At 48.9% G+C, this 12823-nt stretch overlaps 1 protein-coding gene across 1 annotated transcript; it reads left to right on the forward strand.

Annotated features, from left to right (window-relative positions):
- Positions 1–9892: 9892 nt before the first annotated feature.
- LOC100286040 (shikimate kinase) lies at positions 9893–12659 on the forward strand. Its single transcript, NM_001372380.1, has 10 exons — positions 9893–10240; positions 10675–10721; positions 10828–10882; positions 10990–11062; positions 11175–11262; positions 11404–11486; positions 11572–11701; positions 11908–11986; positions 12078–12142; positions 12228–12659. Exons 1-10 carry the CDS (start codon positions 10045–10047, stop codon positions 12327–12329), a joined length of 918 nt encoding a protein of 305 aa, NP_001359309.1. The 5' UTR covers positions 9893–10044; the 3' UTR covers positions 12330–12659.
- The last annotated feature ends 164 nt before the right edge of the window (positions 12660–12823 follow it).

The raw sequence follows: 12823 nt of genomic DNA on the forward strand, positions 1-12823 counted from the left end.
ACGTGTGTAAGCTCTCTAAGGCGCTCTATGGACTTAAGCAAGCCCCAAGAGCATGGTATGAATGTCTTAGAGACTTTTTAATTGCAAATGCCTTCAAGGTTGGGAAAGCTGATCCAACTCTTTTTACTAAGACATGTGATGGTGATTTGTTTGTGTGCCAAATTTATGTCGATGACATAATATTTGGTTCTACTAACCAAAAGTCTTGTGAAGAGTTTAGCAGGGTTATGATGCAGAAATTCGAGATGTCGATGATGGGCGAGTTGAACTACTTCCTTGGGTTTCAAGTGAAGCAACTCAAGGACGGCACCTTCATCTCCCAAACAAAGTACACGCAAGACTTGCTGAAGCGGTTTGGGATGAAGGACGCCAAGCCCGCAAAGACTCCGATGGGGACCGACGGACACACCGACCTCAACAAAGGAGGTAAGTCCGTTGATCAAAAAGCATACCGGTCAATGATAGGGTCTTTACTTTATTTATGTGCTAGTAGACCGGATATTATGCTTAGCGTATGCATGTGTGCTAGATTTCAATCCGATCCTAAGGAGTGTCACTTAGTGGCGGTGAAGCGAATTCTTAGATATTTGGTTGCTACGCCTTGCTTCGGGCTCTGGTATCCAAAGGGGTCTACCTTTGACTTGGTTGGATACTCAGATTCCAACTATGCTGGATGTAAGGTCGATAGGAAGAGTACATCAGGGACGTGCCAATTCTTAGGAAGGTCCCTGGTGTCGTGGAACTCTAAGAAACAAACCTCCGTTGCCCTATCCACCGCTGAGGCCGAGTATGTTGCCGCAGGACAGTGTTGCGCGCAACTACTTTGGATGAGGCAAACCCTCAGGGACTTTGGCTACAATCTGAGCAAAGTCCCACTCCTATGTGACAATGAGAGTGCTATCCGCATGGCGGAAAATCCTGTTGAACACAGCCGCACAAAGCACATTGACATCTGGCATCACTTTTTGAGAGATCACCAGCAAAAGGGAGATATCGAAGTGTTTCATGTTAGCACCGAGAACCAGCTAGCCGATATCTTTACCAAGCCTCTAGATGAGAAGACCTTTTGCAGGCTGCGTAGTGAGCTAAATGTCTTAGATTCGCGGAACTTGGATTGAATTGTAGCATACATGTATTTATGCTTTTGATCATGTTCCTTTTTGCATTTTGTTGTTTAGTATGGTGCTCAAGTTGTACAAACACTCCCTGGACCTCACAAGTCCGTTGCAAAGTGATGCACAGTTTTAGGGGGAGATGTGTTACAAATTGACCCTTTGAGACTAACCATATGCTTGAGTTTGCTTGTTTTAGTCTCGAAGGAGAATTAAAAGGGAAAAGATGGACTTGGACCATGCAAGACTTCCACTGCACTCCGATGAAAAGATTAACTTTTCCAAGTTCATCTTTTAACTCTTATTGCCTATTTGCTCTTAATTGAAGATTTTGGTGAGGCAATGGGGTTAAAGGGCCAAGATTGATCCCGTTTTGGTGCTTGATGCCAAAGGGGGAGAAAATAAAGGCCAAAGCAATAAATGGCTCAGCTACCACTTGAGAAACTTTGAAAACAGTAGGATAGAGCTTTTGGTTTGTCAAAACTCTTGCATTGTCTCTTTTGTCAAAAGTTGGCCTCTTGTGGGGAGAAGTGTTGATTATGGGAAAAAGGGGGAGTTTTTGGAATCTTGAATCATTTTTCTATGGAAAACCTCTCTTTATGTCTCTACAAGTGGATTTGACTTAGAGATAGGATTTTGAGTATTTGCAAAAACAAACCAAGTGGTGGCAAAGGATGATCCATATATGCCAAATTGAATCAAAATGAATTTGAGTTTTTATTTGAAGTGATATTGCACTTGTTCTAGTTGCTTTATGTTGTGTTGGCATAAATCACCAAAAAGGGGGAGATTGAAAGGGAAATGTGCCCTGGGGCCATTTCTAAGTATTTTGGTGATTGAGTGCCAACACAAGTGCTTAAATGTAAATCTATGCCCATGAATGGACAAAGTGCAAATCAAGAGCAAAGGTATGTTTCTAAGTCTTAGTACATTGGTTTTGTGTACTAATATACTTGTCTAAGTATGAGAAACAGAAAGAAGAAGAAAAGAGAAGAGTTGGCTGTGTACAGCCAAAAGACTGTTTCAGTCTGGGGCACCGGACTGTCCGGTGGTGCACCGGACAGTGTCCGGTGCGCCAGGCTGGCTCGAGCAAACTGGCCGCTCTCGGGAATTGACCGGCGACGTACGACTAAAATTCACCGGACTGTCCGGTGTGCACCGGACTGTCCGGTGTGCACCGGACTGTCCGGTGAGCCAACGGTCGGTCGGGCCAACGGTCGGCCGCGAAATCTGCGCGCGACACGTGGCCGAGCCAACAGTTGGAAGGGGGCACCGGACTGTCCGGTGTGCACCGGACATGTCCGGTGCGCCAACGGCTCCCACATCTGCAACGGTCGGCTGCGCCATTTTAGGAAGGAGATCGGGCACCGGACAGTGTCCGGTGCGCCCGATGACAGAAGGCAAGATCAGCCTTCCAGAATTGCTCTCAACGGCTCCTAGCTGCCTTGGGGCTATAAAAGGGACCCCTAGGCGCATGGAGGAGAAAACCAAGCAACCTTAGAGCATTCTTGATCATCCACACTCAGTCTTTGCGCATTCGTTTATCATTCTCAGTGATTCGAGCTCCGTTCTAGTGAGAACTTTGAGATAGTTTTTTGAGCTCGATTCTTGGCCATGTGTGTGCGCATTTTGCTGTGGATTTGTGTGTGTTGCTTCCCTTCCTTACTCCGTGATTCTTTGTGAACATCAAAAGTGTAAGGGCGAGAGGCTCCAAGTTGTGGAGATTCCTCGCGAACGGGATAAGAAAAGAAAAGCATAACACTGTGGTATTCAAGTTGATCATTAGATCACTTGAGAGGAGTTGAGTGCAACTCTCGTCCGTTGGGACGCCACAACGTGGAGTAGGCAAGTTTTGTACTTGGCCGAACCACGGGATAAACCACTGTGTCTTCTCTGTGTTGAACTCTTTGTGGTTATCGTATTGTGCAAGATCTTCTCTCTAGCCACTTGGCATTAACTGTGCTAACGTTTAACCAAGTTTTGTGGCTTAAGTTTTTAAGTTTTACAGGATCACCTATTCACCCCCCCCCTCTAGGTGCTTTCACTTTGGCGAGTTCATGCACATTATTCCCCGCAACTTGTTGAGCAATAAACGTATGTGAGCTCACTCTTGCTGTCTCACACCCCCCCACAGGTCAAGAACAGGTACCGCAGGATGAGGCGCATGGAGGATGCTGTGACGAGTTCGTGAGAGGTCTAGGCCGTCGTCTCCCAGTCAACTTTGGGTTGCTAGACCGTTGTCTCCTTATAATGTAATTTTTGTATAGAATTCCTGTTATGTAGTAAAGATGTGACATTCGATCCTGTGCCATGATTCATCATATGTGTGAGACTTGGTCCCAGCACACCTGGTGATTATGTTCGCGCCCGGGCTTTGGACCCCTAAAACCCGGGTGTGACACCTTCAGGGATGGCTCCCCTCCTCGTCGCCGGCCTGGCAAGGAAAGGGTCGACAACAGCGAGGTGGCCGCGGGAGAACCAGACCTCGGGTATCAGTCACCCAAGGGGGTCCTCAAGGATGTTTTCGCCGAAGGCTCCGACTCCGGCGATGACAACTAGTCGGGCCACCAAGGAGACCCCGTCCTTCCTTGTCTACGGGACTGAAGCCTGCCTTCCCCAGAAACCCTTATGGGCTCTCCACGGGCCCAGTCTTTTGATGAATCTATGCAGGAATGGCTGCAGCGTAAGGACGTGGACTTCATCAATGAACGCATATGGCAAGCGGTAACCCGAAATGCACGATACAACCAAGCGCTCGGGCGCCACCGCCAGTGGTTCGTGCATAGGGAGCTCCAGGTCGGGGACCTGGTCCTAAGGCGAGTATTGAACCGAGAAGATCTCCACAAACTCTCCCCCAACTGGGAAGGACCCTTCAAGGTGACGGAAATATGCCGACCCGGGTGTGTCCGCCTTGCTACAACTGAAGGAGAGCCTCTGACCAACCCCTGGAACATAGAGCATCTCCGTAAGTTCTATCCATAGGAGCAAGTCTGAGGGGTCACGGTTTTCTTCTTTTTTGTAACTAGGTTGTGCATACGTGTATGCCAGCCCGGTGAGGTCCGCCCTCGTAAGCCCGGCCTGTTGGTCTGCATCCATGCATATCAAGTTATAAAAGAAAGAACTTACCACCTCAGATGTGCATCTGTGATGGTTTTATTCTGTTGCAGTTCCTAGATATTATCTTTTATCTAACCCACCCATACAGTTCCCCAGCCTTGCTGGTATCATGACATCCGAATTGAGTAGCCAGACTTGTAGTTTAGGACCCCTCTACGAAAGCAGGGGGTCCGGCAGCCTGGGGGTCGGTTCTAAGAGAACGGGTACTCGTTCCCTGGGGTGGTCCGGGGCTATGTAGCCGCTTAGCTTGGTTCTATACCCTAAGCCTGCACGCTCCACCACTCTGCGATAGGTATCCTAGTATCTAGAACTATAGCCCGATGGGTCTGGAAACCTGGGGTCCGGTCCTAGAGAATGGACGCTCGTCTCCTGGGATGGTCTGGAGCCGTGTAGCCGCTTAGCCTGGTTCCGTACCCTAAGCCTGCACGCTCCACCACTCTGTGATGGGTGTCCTAGTATATGGAGCTGTGACCTAGGGGGTCTAGACACACGGCTTGGCTCCCCAGGCTAAACCCTGCAGGTCCTATTGCATGAATCAAAGGATGGCTGATACCAGACGATGGGTCCTAATGGGTGTGCTACTAACACTTCCTAGTCGAAGCTGTGTGCAGGTCCAGGTCTCAGTCGAGGATACCTCCTGGGGGCCGGGACACCAACTCCTTCTTAGGTATACTGGTATCTAGCCTCGACACGTCTAGCCTACATCCCAGGGGGCCAAGTACCAGGAGAGGAGTTGGTAAAGCCACACACAGCAAGGACAAATACTGCACAGATAAGAGTTGTTTTATTGATAGTTCCAAAAAATATCTTACAAAAACAAAAGTTATTACATCCGCCTTCAAGCGGAGACCTAGCCTCATTTCTACAGGTGTGAGCTACTCGACATCAGTAGGGTCACGCTGGAAGCGTGCGGCCGCCGTCTCCACGACATCTTGTACGACCTCCCGGGCGGCGTCTTCAGTATCGGCCACCGGACCAGCGGTCACCATTGGAGGCGACGTCGAGGCCATTAAAGCTAAAGAGATGGAGCCGCAGCTCAGCTCGCTTCCTACCTCATGGAGTTGGAGCTAGACCAGTTCATGGAGGCATACCATGGGATGCTGGTGAAGCTCACGCAAAAGATGGAGCCGTAGCTCAGCTCGCTTTCCACCTCTGGAAGGTCGCTGCACAGCACCCTTTCGTCCGAGCGCTGGCGGAAGAAACATCACCCCCACGGACATCTCACAGAGGTAGGCGAAGATGGCCGCCTGGAGGATGAAGTGGGGCATGAAGTGCTGAGTTTGGAGGCCGAGTCCCTCTAGCAACATGAAGAAAGACGAGATCGGCAGCACCAACCTGCAGGGGAGGTTGGAGACGAGGAACACGAACTCCCCGGCGACGAGATCGCCGAGGGGAGAGGCGCTGACACGGATCCTTCCGGCGAATGCCGGCGCACCCCATCTGAGCAGATTGTGCCACCTCGGACTGGAGGCACTTGGGAGGGTCTAGCAAGGCCGTGGCGGCTGCGGCAGCAGAAGAAGTGCAGGTCCAGAGGGGCGCGGAGAGCTCGAAGGCGAAAAGGCGCAGCAGTTGGGAGAAAATGCGGAAGCTTAAACCGCTGCACACGGGGTGAACCCCTTTTAAAGGAAGACTCCCTTGCTCGTGCCCTGAGACGCCGTGAAAAATCTTGCCCGACGCGCACCGAAGCAACCCGGCCTATGACGCGGGGGTCCGGGCCCACAAGTCATTCAGCTAGGGCGTAAGTCTCCAAGTGCGAAGAAGGCGAAACACCACGCGAGGAGCGAATCACCGCGCCTCTTCATCTCCACCGAAAGCAGCGGCCCAACCTGTGACACGGGGGCTCGGGCCCATAGGTCATGCTCCATGGGCGTCGGTCTCTAAGTGCGAAGAAGGCGAACCATCGTGTGAGGAGCATGCCGCCGCCCGCGGCGATGCGCCTCTTCATCTCCGCCGAAACCAACTGCCCAGTCTTTGGCACGGGGCCCGGGCCCATGAGTCATCCTCCTTGGGCACAGGTTCCTAGGTGCAGAGAAGTCGAACCGCCGCTCGCGCCAGTACTACGCCTCCTCGAGTCAGCCACATAAGACAAAGAAGGTGAATTTTTAAACCAACACAGCGGTATCGAGGCGCCTCGCGCATGGCCCGGTGAAACCATCAAGTATGGGGGGCCACGGGTCAAGTCAGCCACGAGGACAGACGTGGCAGTTGGCGTGACCGAAGGCGGACGGACAGTGATTACGTCAGCAGGCGCACGGAAACGGCGCGCCAATCGCCAATCAAGCTTTGGCCCCACCTGCAGGCTCGTATCCTCCCCTGAGGTGGGCCTGGGGGCCACTGTCGGTACCCTAAAACAGGGGTACCCCTTACTACTGTGCAAAGACGCAGTACCCACGCGGCTATCACTTAGTCGTGTGGAAGAAGTGCTGCGTATGGGACCAAGCCACGGCTCGCCCCAGTCTCAGGCGGCTATTCTGGGTCCACAGCAGCGCTCGACTCCACCACGTGGGCAGGTCCGGAGCCGCCACGTGTCCAGAGAAGGTGGTATACTCCAAGGCATCAACAATGGTCCGGACCCCCACGGGTGAGCGCCGGACCCCCGAATATACCGACCGGACCCCTAGGGTTGGTCCCGGACCCCCGGGTATACAGTTCGGACCCCCAAGGTTGGTCTTGGACCTCCACGTATGCAAGCCGGACCCCTAGGATAGGGTCCCCCCCGTAAGGGGTCCAGGCCGCCCACAGCGGGGTCCCAAGGACCCAGGCGGGGGTCCGGTACCGACACGTGTCAGGACCCAGTCTGGTGCGGACCTGTCCACATACGCCTCTGATCCCCACCCATGCGGGGACCCGATGCTGCCACATGGCCTACTGCACGTGACGTGAGCCAGCGGGCGGAGCCTGACGTAAGGCCTCCGGGTTAAGTGGCCCCTGCATTTATTGCGGATAAGACGCATCGCCTGACAAGCGATGTGTCGCCTCGGCATTTAATGAGGCCTGCCCACTCTGCTGTCAGGCGGCGACCTGTCCATTCCACTGGCAAGCAGTGTGCCGCCTCAGCATTTAATGAGGCCTGCCCACTCTGCTGTCAGGCGGCAACCTGTCCATTCCACTGGCAAGCAGTGTGCCGCCTCAGCATTTAATGAGACCTGTCCATTCCGCTAGCAGACAGCATGCCTGTCTATTCCATTGGCAAGCGGCACGCCCATGCTGCGGCATGCACTATACTCATCATCACTCGTACGTTGCCAGGGAAGCTTCCGCTGCACGCCAATGCTACGCAGACCGCGGATGCCAGGACGCAGAAAGATTGCGCTGGCGACTAGCATTAGTTGCTCCAAGTATTACATCTGTTATGTTCATGGACCCATATGTCGGGGCTCAGTACCCTTGTACGTGCCCCCTTGAGCTATAAAAGGGGAGGCACGCGACGTTACAAGGCAGGTTTTTTCAGACCGAACTTAGAGACTGAGACTCTCGGCTCTCAAGCTCTCACAGCAATACAACACACAGTGGAGTAGGGTATTACGCTCCGGCGGCCCGAACCACTCTAATCCTTGTGTCTTTGCGTGTCCATCCCGAATCCATCTAACAGGCAAAACGCTTAGGCTCCCTCCTCATCTTAGGATTTAGGGCGGGTGCATTCCGCCACCCGGTCGGAGAATTTTCTCTCCGACAGTCACTAACAACAGAACACAAATTCATAAACCAAATAAACTAAGTATAAAGAAAAATCATTGATAAAATGACTTCTATCATCCAAAAATCAAAAAACTGATGGCCGAAGTGAGATATTTATATACACGGAGGTCGGCGCCGAGATCCACGGCACCGAGGTGCTGCCACATCAGATCCACGTAGGCGTCAACTTTTACATGTACACGCCAAATTAATTGGTGCCGATATGTTGTAGCTCGGTGTCAATAGTGATGGCGCCGAGCTGAGGGTCTATTTTTTAAAATTAAACTGAAAAGGGCGTATTTATGAAAATAAAACCTAAAAAAAACTAAATTGCAAAAAAGACGGTCGTCCTGACGTACCTCCGCTTGTGGCGCTGTTTGATAGGGCTAGGACATTTTTTCGCTAATATCCTAAAATAGATTAATTTTTCTACCCTTATTATCCATTTAGACACATTTTTTATTGTGTTTCCATCAGACAATGCCTATTTTTTTCTAGACGTCATACTCTAATAGTTAGACCATTCTCAATAGGAATTTCATTCTTATTACATGACATGTCACATAAAGCAAATAAGATGACATGGCTTACAATTTAACGAAAAGAGATATAAGAGAGTTTTATGGGAGATGAGAGAAGATCATGGGGATGAAACTATGTTAACATGGCATCTTTGGAAATCGTGTGATGAAATCTTCCATTGAGAATGGCCAGATTATTGAAAGCAACAAAACTCATTGATCTAGCCTCTCGATCGGTAGGGGATGAGTGCAACTGAAGTTAAGAAGATTAATAAAGGATATTAAGATCTGTCCTTTTATTTACTAATCTGTCTTAAATTTGCTAGAAGTATTCTTTCGAATACAGAAATCTAGTTGAGAATTAGCCTTTGCCAAATAGGCAGCTTCCGAAGTTTAAAGGCTGGTCAGGTGAGGTCACTAGTTTTCTGCGGTAATCCTACTGCTTTCCGGGAAATTCAGCTAAGGTCCCGTTTCAATCTCGCGAGATAAACTTTAGCAGCTTTTTTTAGCTACTTTTAGTCATTTATAATCTAAACAGGAGAGTTAATGGTGGTAATTGAAACTAAACTTTAGCAATTCAATTTATATAGCTAAAGTTTAGCAGGAAGTTAAAGTTTATCCCGTGAGATTGAAGCGGGGCCTAACTCTTTCGTTGCAAACGCATTGGCTGGCTATAGCCGGATCCCTTGACCAGTGTGAAGTGACGCATGCAAGTCAGAAATGTCCACACCGCGCTCCACAGATTATTTCAACTGGACAAAAAAAAATCAAGGGGAGTTGATGTGCTTCGGATTAAAAACAATTATTCAAATTGCTGCAGATATAATATATAGAGATAAAATATTGTAAAAGTAGTAGAAATCGGTGACAAGCAACGGGCTGTAAGACTTTCCCTGCAGCTGCAAGGATCCAAATTAACCACTCAGCGTCATGCTATTAATTATCAAACGCATTTGTTTGGTTGGTGGTGGCGTGATGCCGTGATGGGATGGCGTTGTATGGTTCTGACCAGGCCAAAAGCAGCACTGCCCATTGCCGTTACGAGTTACTATCGTCACTTTCTTCCACGCACTGCAACAATCACATGGAATGCATGTTTGTACTGTTTTCAGTTTCTCATATGATCATCGTGATCTTTAACTAGAATATTTAACAGCGGTGAAGGATTTTTCCATGTACTTATTTTTTTTTCATATTTTAGAGTACACATGTGCCCGTTCAGCATTATTACGTATTCTCACGCATGAGAGGTCTAGCATCTCAAACTATTTCTGTGTGTTATAGACGCTCACGCTTGTGTGGGTGTGATGTAGTATATGTCGTGGTGTAGGTTCGTGGCCTCTTGTACGCCGATAACAAAGAAAAATTACGCAACTACTCGGCAGCGTCTGCTGCGTCCTCTCCTGCCCGATGCGCACCCGTCACTGCTTTTACGTCCCCGTGGCCCAGGCCACAGGCGGCAGCGGCACATTTCCGCCACCAGCTACCCTGCCTTCTCTCTCCTCTTCTTTACACCTCACCTCCGGATCGCTCAGAGAGTCAGAGATTCGAGTTGAGCTATAGGCGTAGCCGACTGGTCGCCGCGTCCCCTCTCGGCTCCACCCGGCGAGCGAACAATGGAGGCGGGGGGCGTCGGCCTGGCGCTGCAGGCGCGGGCGGCGGGCTTCGGCTCCAGCCGGCACCGGGGCGGCCTACAGGCGCCCACCGGGAGCCTGAGAGTCGCTGACCCGGCGGGACCTGCGGTCGCTGTGCGGGCTCGCGGGTCCAAGCCCGTCGCACCGCTCCGACTCCGTGCGAAGAAATCGTCCGGAGGTACGAGGGCCGACTCCGCTTCTCTTTTTTACACATTGCTGCGAATTGATTCGACATTTTTTGGGGTCTTCTCCTCTTATCATTCTGTTTGCTGCGAATTCCATTCATTCTAATCGAATCGATGCTATTTGGGGCAAATTTGGATTTTCTCCATAATTGCTGAGTTCCATGGAATTGACGTGTGATTTGGCGGTAGGATTTTAAGGGGTAGTTTGGCTCCATGGGTTCCGACTTCCGAGTGATTTGCAGAGTTTTTTTTTTAACTCTTATCAGGGGTTCGCGTGGAAGATCTATGCCTTTTGAGTGGTTTGACATGTCCATGGTTGTCTGAAATTAATATCATTCGGGCTTGGGATTATGGGGAAATGAAAAATAGGAAGATGGAATATCCCTATTGCCGACGTTTCTTTTCATGTGGTCTTATCCCTGCGCAGGTCATGAAAACTCGCACAACTCCGTTGACGAAGCTCTCCTGTTGAAGGTATTGACCAAGATCTTGGGTTCCTAATACTAGCTCACATCAATAATTGCTATGGAGAGTGCATGTGTTTTTGTACCGGCCTAACGTTATTGTACTTTTATTTCAGAGAAAATCAGAAGAAGTTCTGTTCTACTTGAACGGGAGGTGTATTTACCTAGTAGGTCCGTCCTCATCCTCCTATGTCACGATTGCTATAAAGAATCCCGACTTTTAGATGGAAATACCATATTTGAATTTGTGATTGATGAGTGAGAGTGCGCGTGTGCAGGAATGATGGGTTCTGGAAAAAGTACTGTGGGGAAGATTATGTCTGAAGTCTTGGGTTATTCGTTCTTTGATAGGTCTGTCTTTTTTTTTGTGAAAGTAGAGTAGCAATTTGCTCAAGGTTTCTATGGATGTTCTGATGCACAAGTACTGATGGTGAGATCTGTTGCTCTGAATTATGTTTTACAGTGACAAGTTAGTGGAGCAAGCTGTTGGAATGCCATCAGTTGCCCAAATATTCAAGGTCCATAGTGAAGCCTTCTTTCGGGATAATGAGGTAATGGTTACTGATTTTTTTTTCTGGCACCGACATCCTCAAGTACTCTCTGGTTTATAATGTTGATTTTTTATTCCTTAGTGCCCAAAATTGGAATCTTTGGCTTATGATTGACCTTTCTTTGTGTTTCATGCCTTGCAGAGTAGTGTCTTGAGAGATTTGTCCTCCATGCGACGATTAGTTGTTGCCACCGGAGGTGGTGCTGTTATCCGACCAATTAACTGGTTGGTACCTAGAGTTTCAGTTTGTTTGGACAAAGAACTGCCTCTTGTGAATCAATAGTATTGTGACCTGTTGATGCATTATCAGGAGATATATGAAGAGGGGCCTATCTGTTTGGTTAGATGTGCCCTTGGATGCTCTTGCTAGGCGTATTGCTAAAGTGGGAACTGCCTCTCGTCCTCTTCTGGACCAACCATCTGGTGATCCGTACGCAATGGTAGCTACTTGTTCTTGTTCCTTCAAATTCTTTCATGCTGGTGAAACGGAATTGTTTCTTCCATTCTATTTGGACAAAGAACTGCTCACAGATCCACTTAAGCCTTGAAGCGCTATCCTGGATTCCAGGCCTTTACTTGTGGTATCTGTAGGCGTGCTCACACTTTTTTTTATGTTAGTGCACTCACTGGGTTCCTTCTATGTTAGGCCTTTTCTAAGCTCAGCATGCTTGCACAGCAAAGGGGTGATGCTTATGCAAATGCAGATGTAAGGGTTTCTCTGGAAGGTAAGATTCCCATCCGGATAATCTGGCTGACTTTATGGTCAGATGTTCCAAGTTCCAGTGGATTAAACACACCTGTGCCTGGCATTTGCAGAGATTGCATGTAAACAAGGTCATGATGATGTCTCTAAGCTGACACCTACTGATATTGCAATTGAGGTAAAAGCTTACTTCGAATATCGTTTCTGGTTCTACATATCATCAGACAGCTCTTTAAAAGATAACATTCTTAACCTCTTCGCAGTCACTTCATAAGATCGAGAGCTTCGTCATCGAGCACACTGCTGATAGTTCAGCTAGCGACGCGCAAGCTGAGTCGCAGATCCAGAGGATACAGACCTTGTAGAACCTTAATCCCTTTGTTTGCCACATAGAGCATCGTTGAGTTATTTGTAAAGGAATGGAAGAAGGGAGCTAATAATCCGAAGTGTGCCGTTGGCTGAAACATCGCCTGTCTTCACTCCTGGCTCTGCTTCTGTTCGCTTCTCATCGTGGTTTGATACCTTGGTGGACATCTATGCTGACACCTCATCTCACCAAACATACTTGCATACCGTCGTCGCCCGCTCGAACGAAGAAACAAAGTGCCGTTTGGTTCATATATTTGTAATGTAATGGGTAACTGATAATGTTAAATCATATTTGTTTTAGTCCAACCGTAATCAGATACCATACTAGATATCAGTCTATATGTAATGAGTAACTGATAATGTTAAATCATATTTGTTTTAGTCCAACCGTAATCAGATACCATACTAAAAATAGATATCAGTCTATTCAAATTTGTTACCATTTGTGTTACATTTCTTGAACCAAAACAGCACCCAAATTCATTCGCGA

The sequence above is a fragment of the Zea mays genome, chromosome 5 (genome assembly GCF_902167145.1).
Source record: "Zea mays cultivar B73 chromosome 5, Zm-B73-REFERENCE-NAM-5.0, whole genome shotgun sequence".
Classification (NCBI taxonomy): domain Eukaryota; kingdom Viridiplantae; phylum Streptophyta; class Magnoliopsida; order Poales; family Poaceae; genus Zea; species Zea mays.

What these genes read in the sequence shown, in the direction of transcription:
- LOC100286040 (NM_001372380.1), top strand. Translation starts at nt 10,045, where the DNA reads ATGGAGGCGGGGGGCGTCGGCCTGGCGCTGCAGGCGCGGGCGGCGGGC. An exon ending in TGCGAAGAAATCGTCCGGAG is followed by an intron (nt 10,241 to 10,674) that starts GTACGAGGGCCG and finishes ATCCCTGCGCAG; the next exon opens with GTCATGAAAACTCGCACAAC. An exon ending in ACGAAGCTCTCCTGTTGAAG is followed by an intron (nt 10,722 to 10,827) that starts GTATTGACCAAG and finishes CTTTTATTTCAG; the next exon opens with AGAAAATCAGAAGAAGTTCT.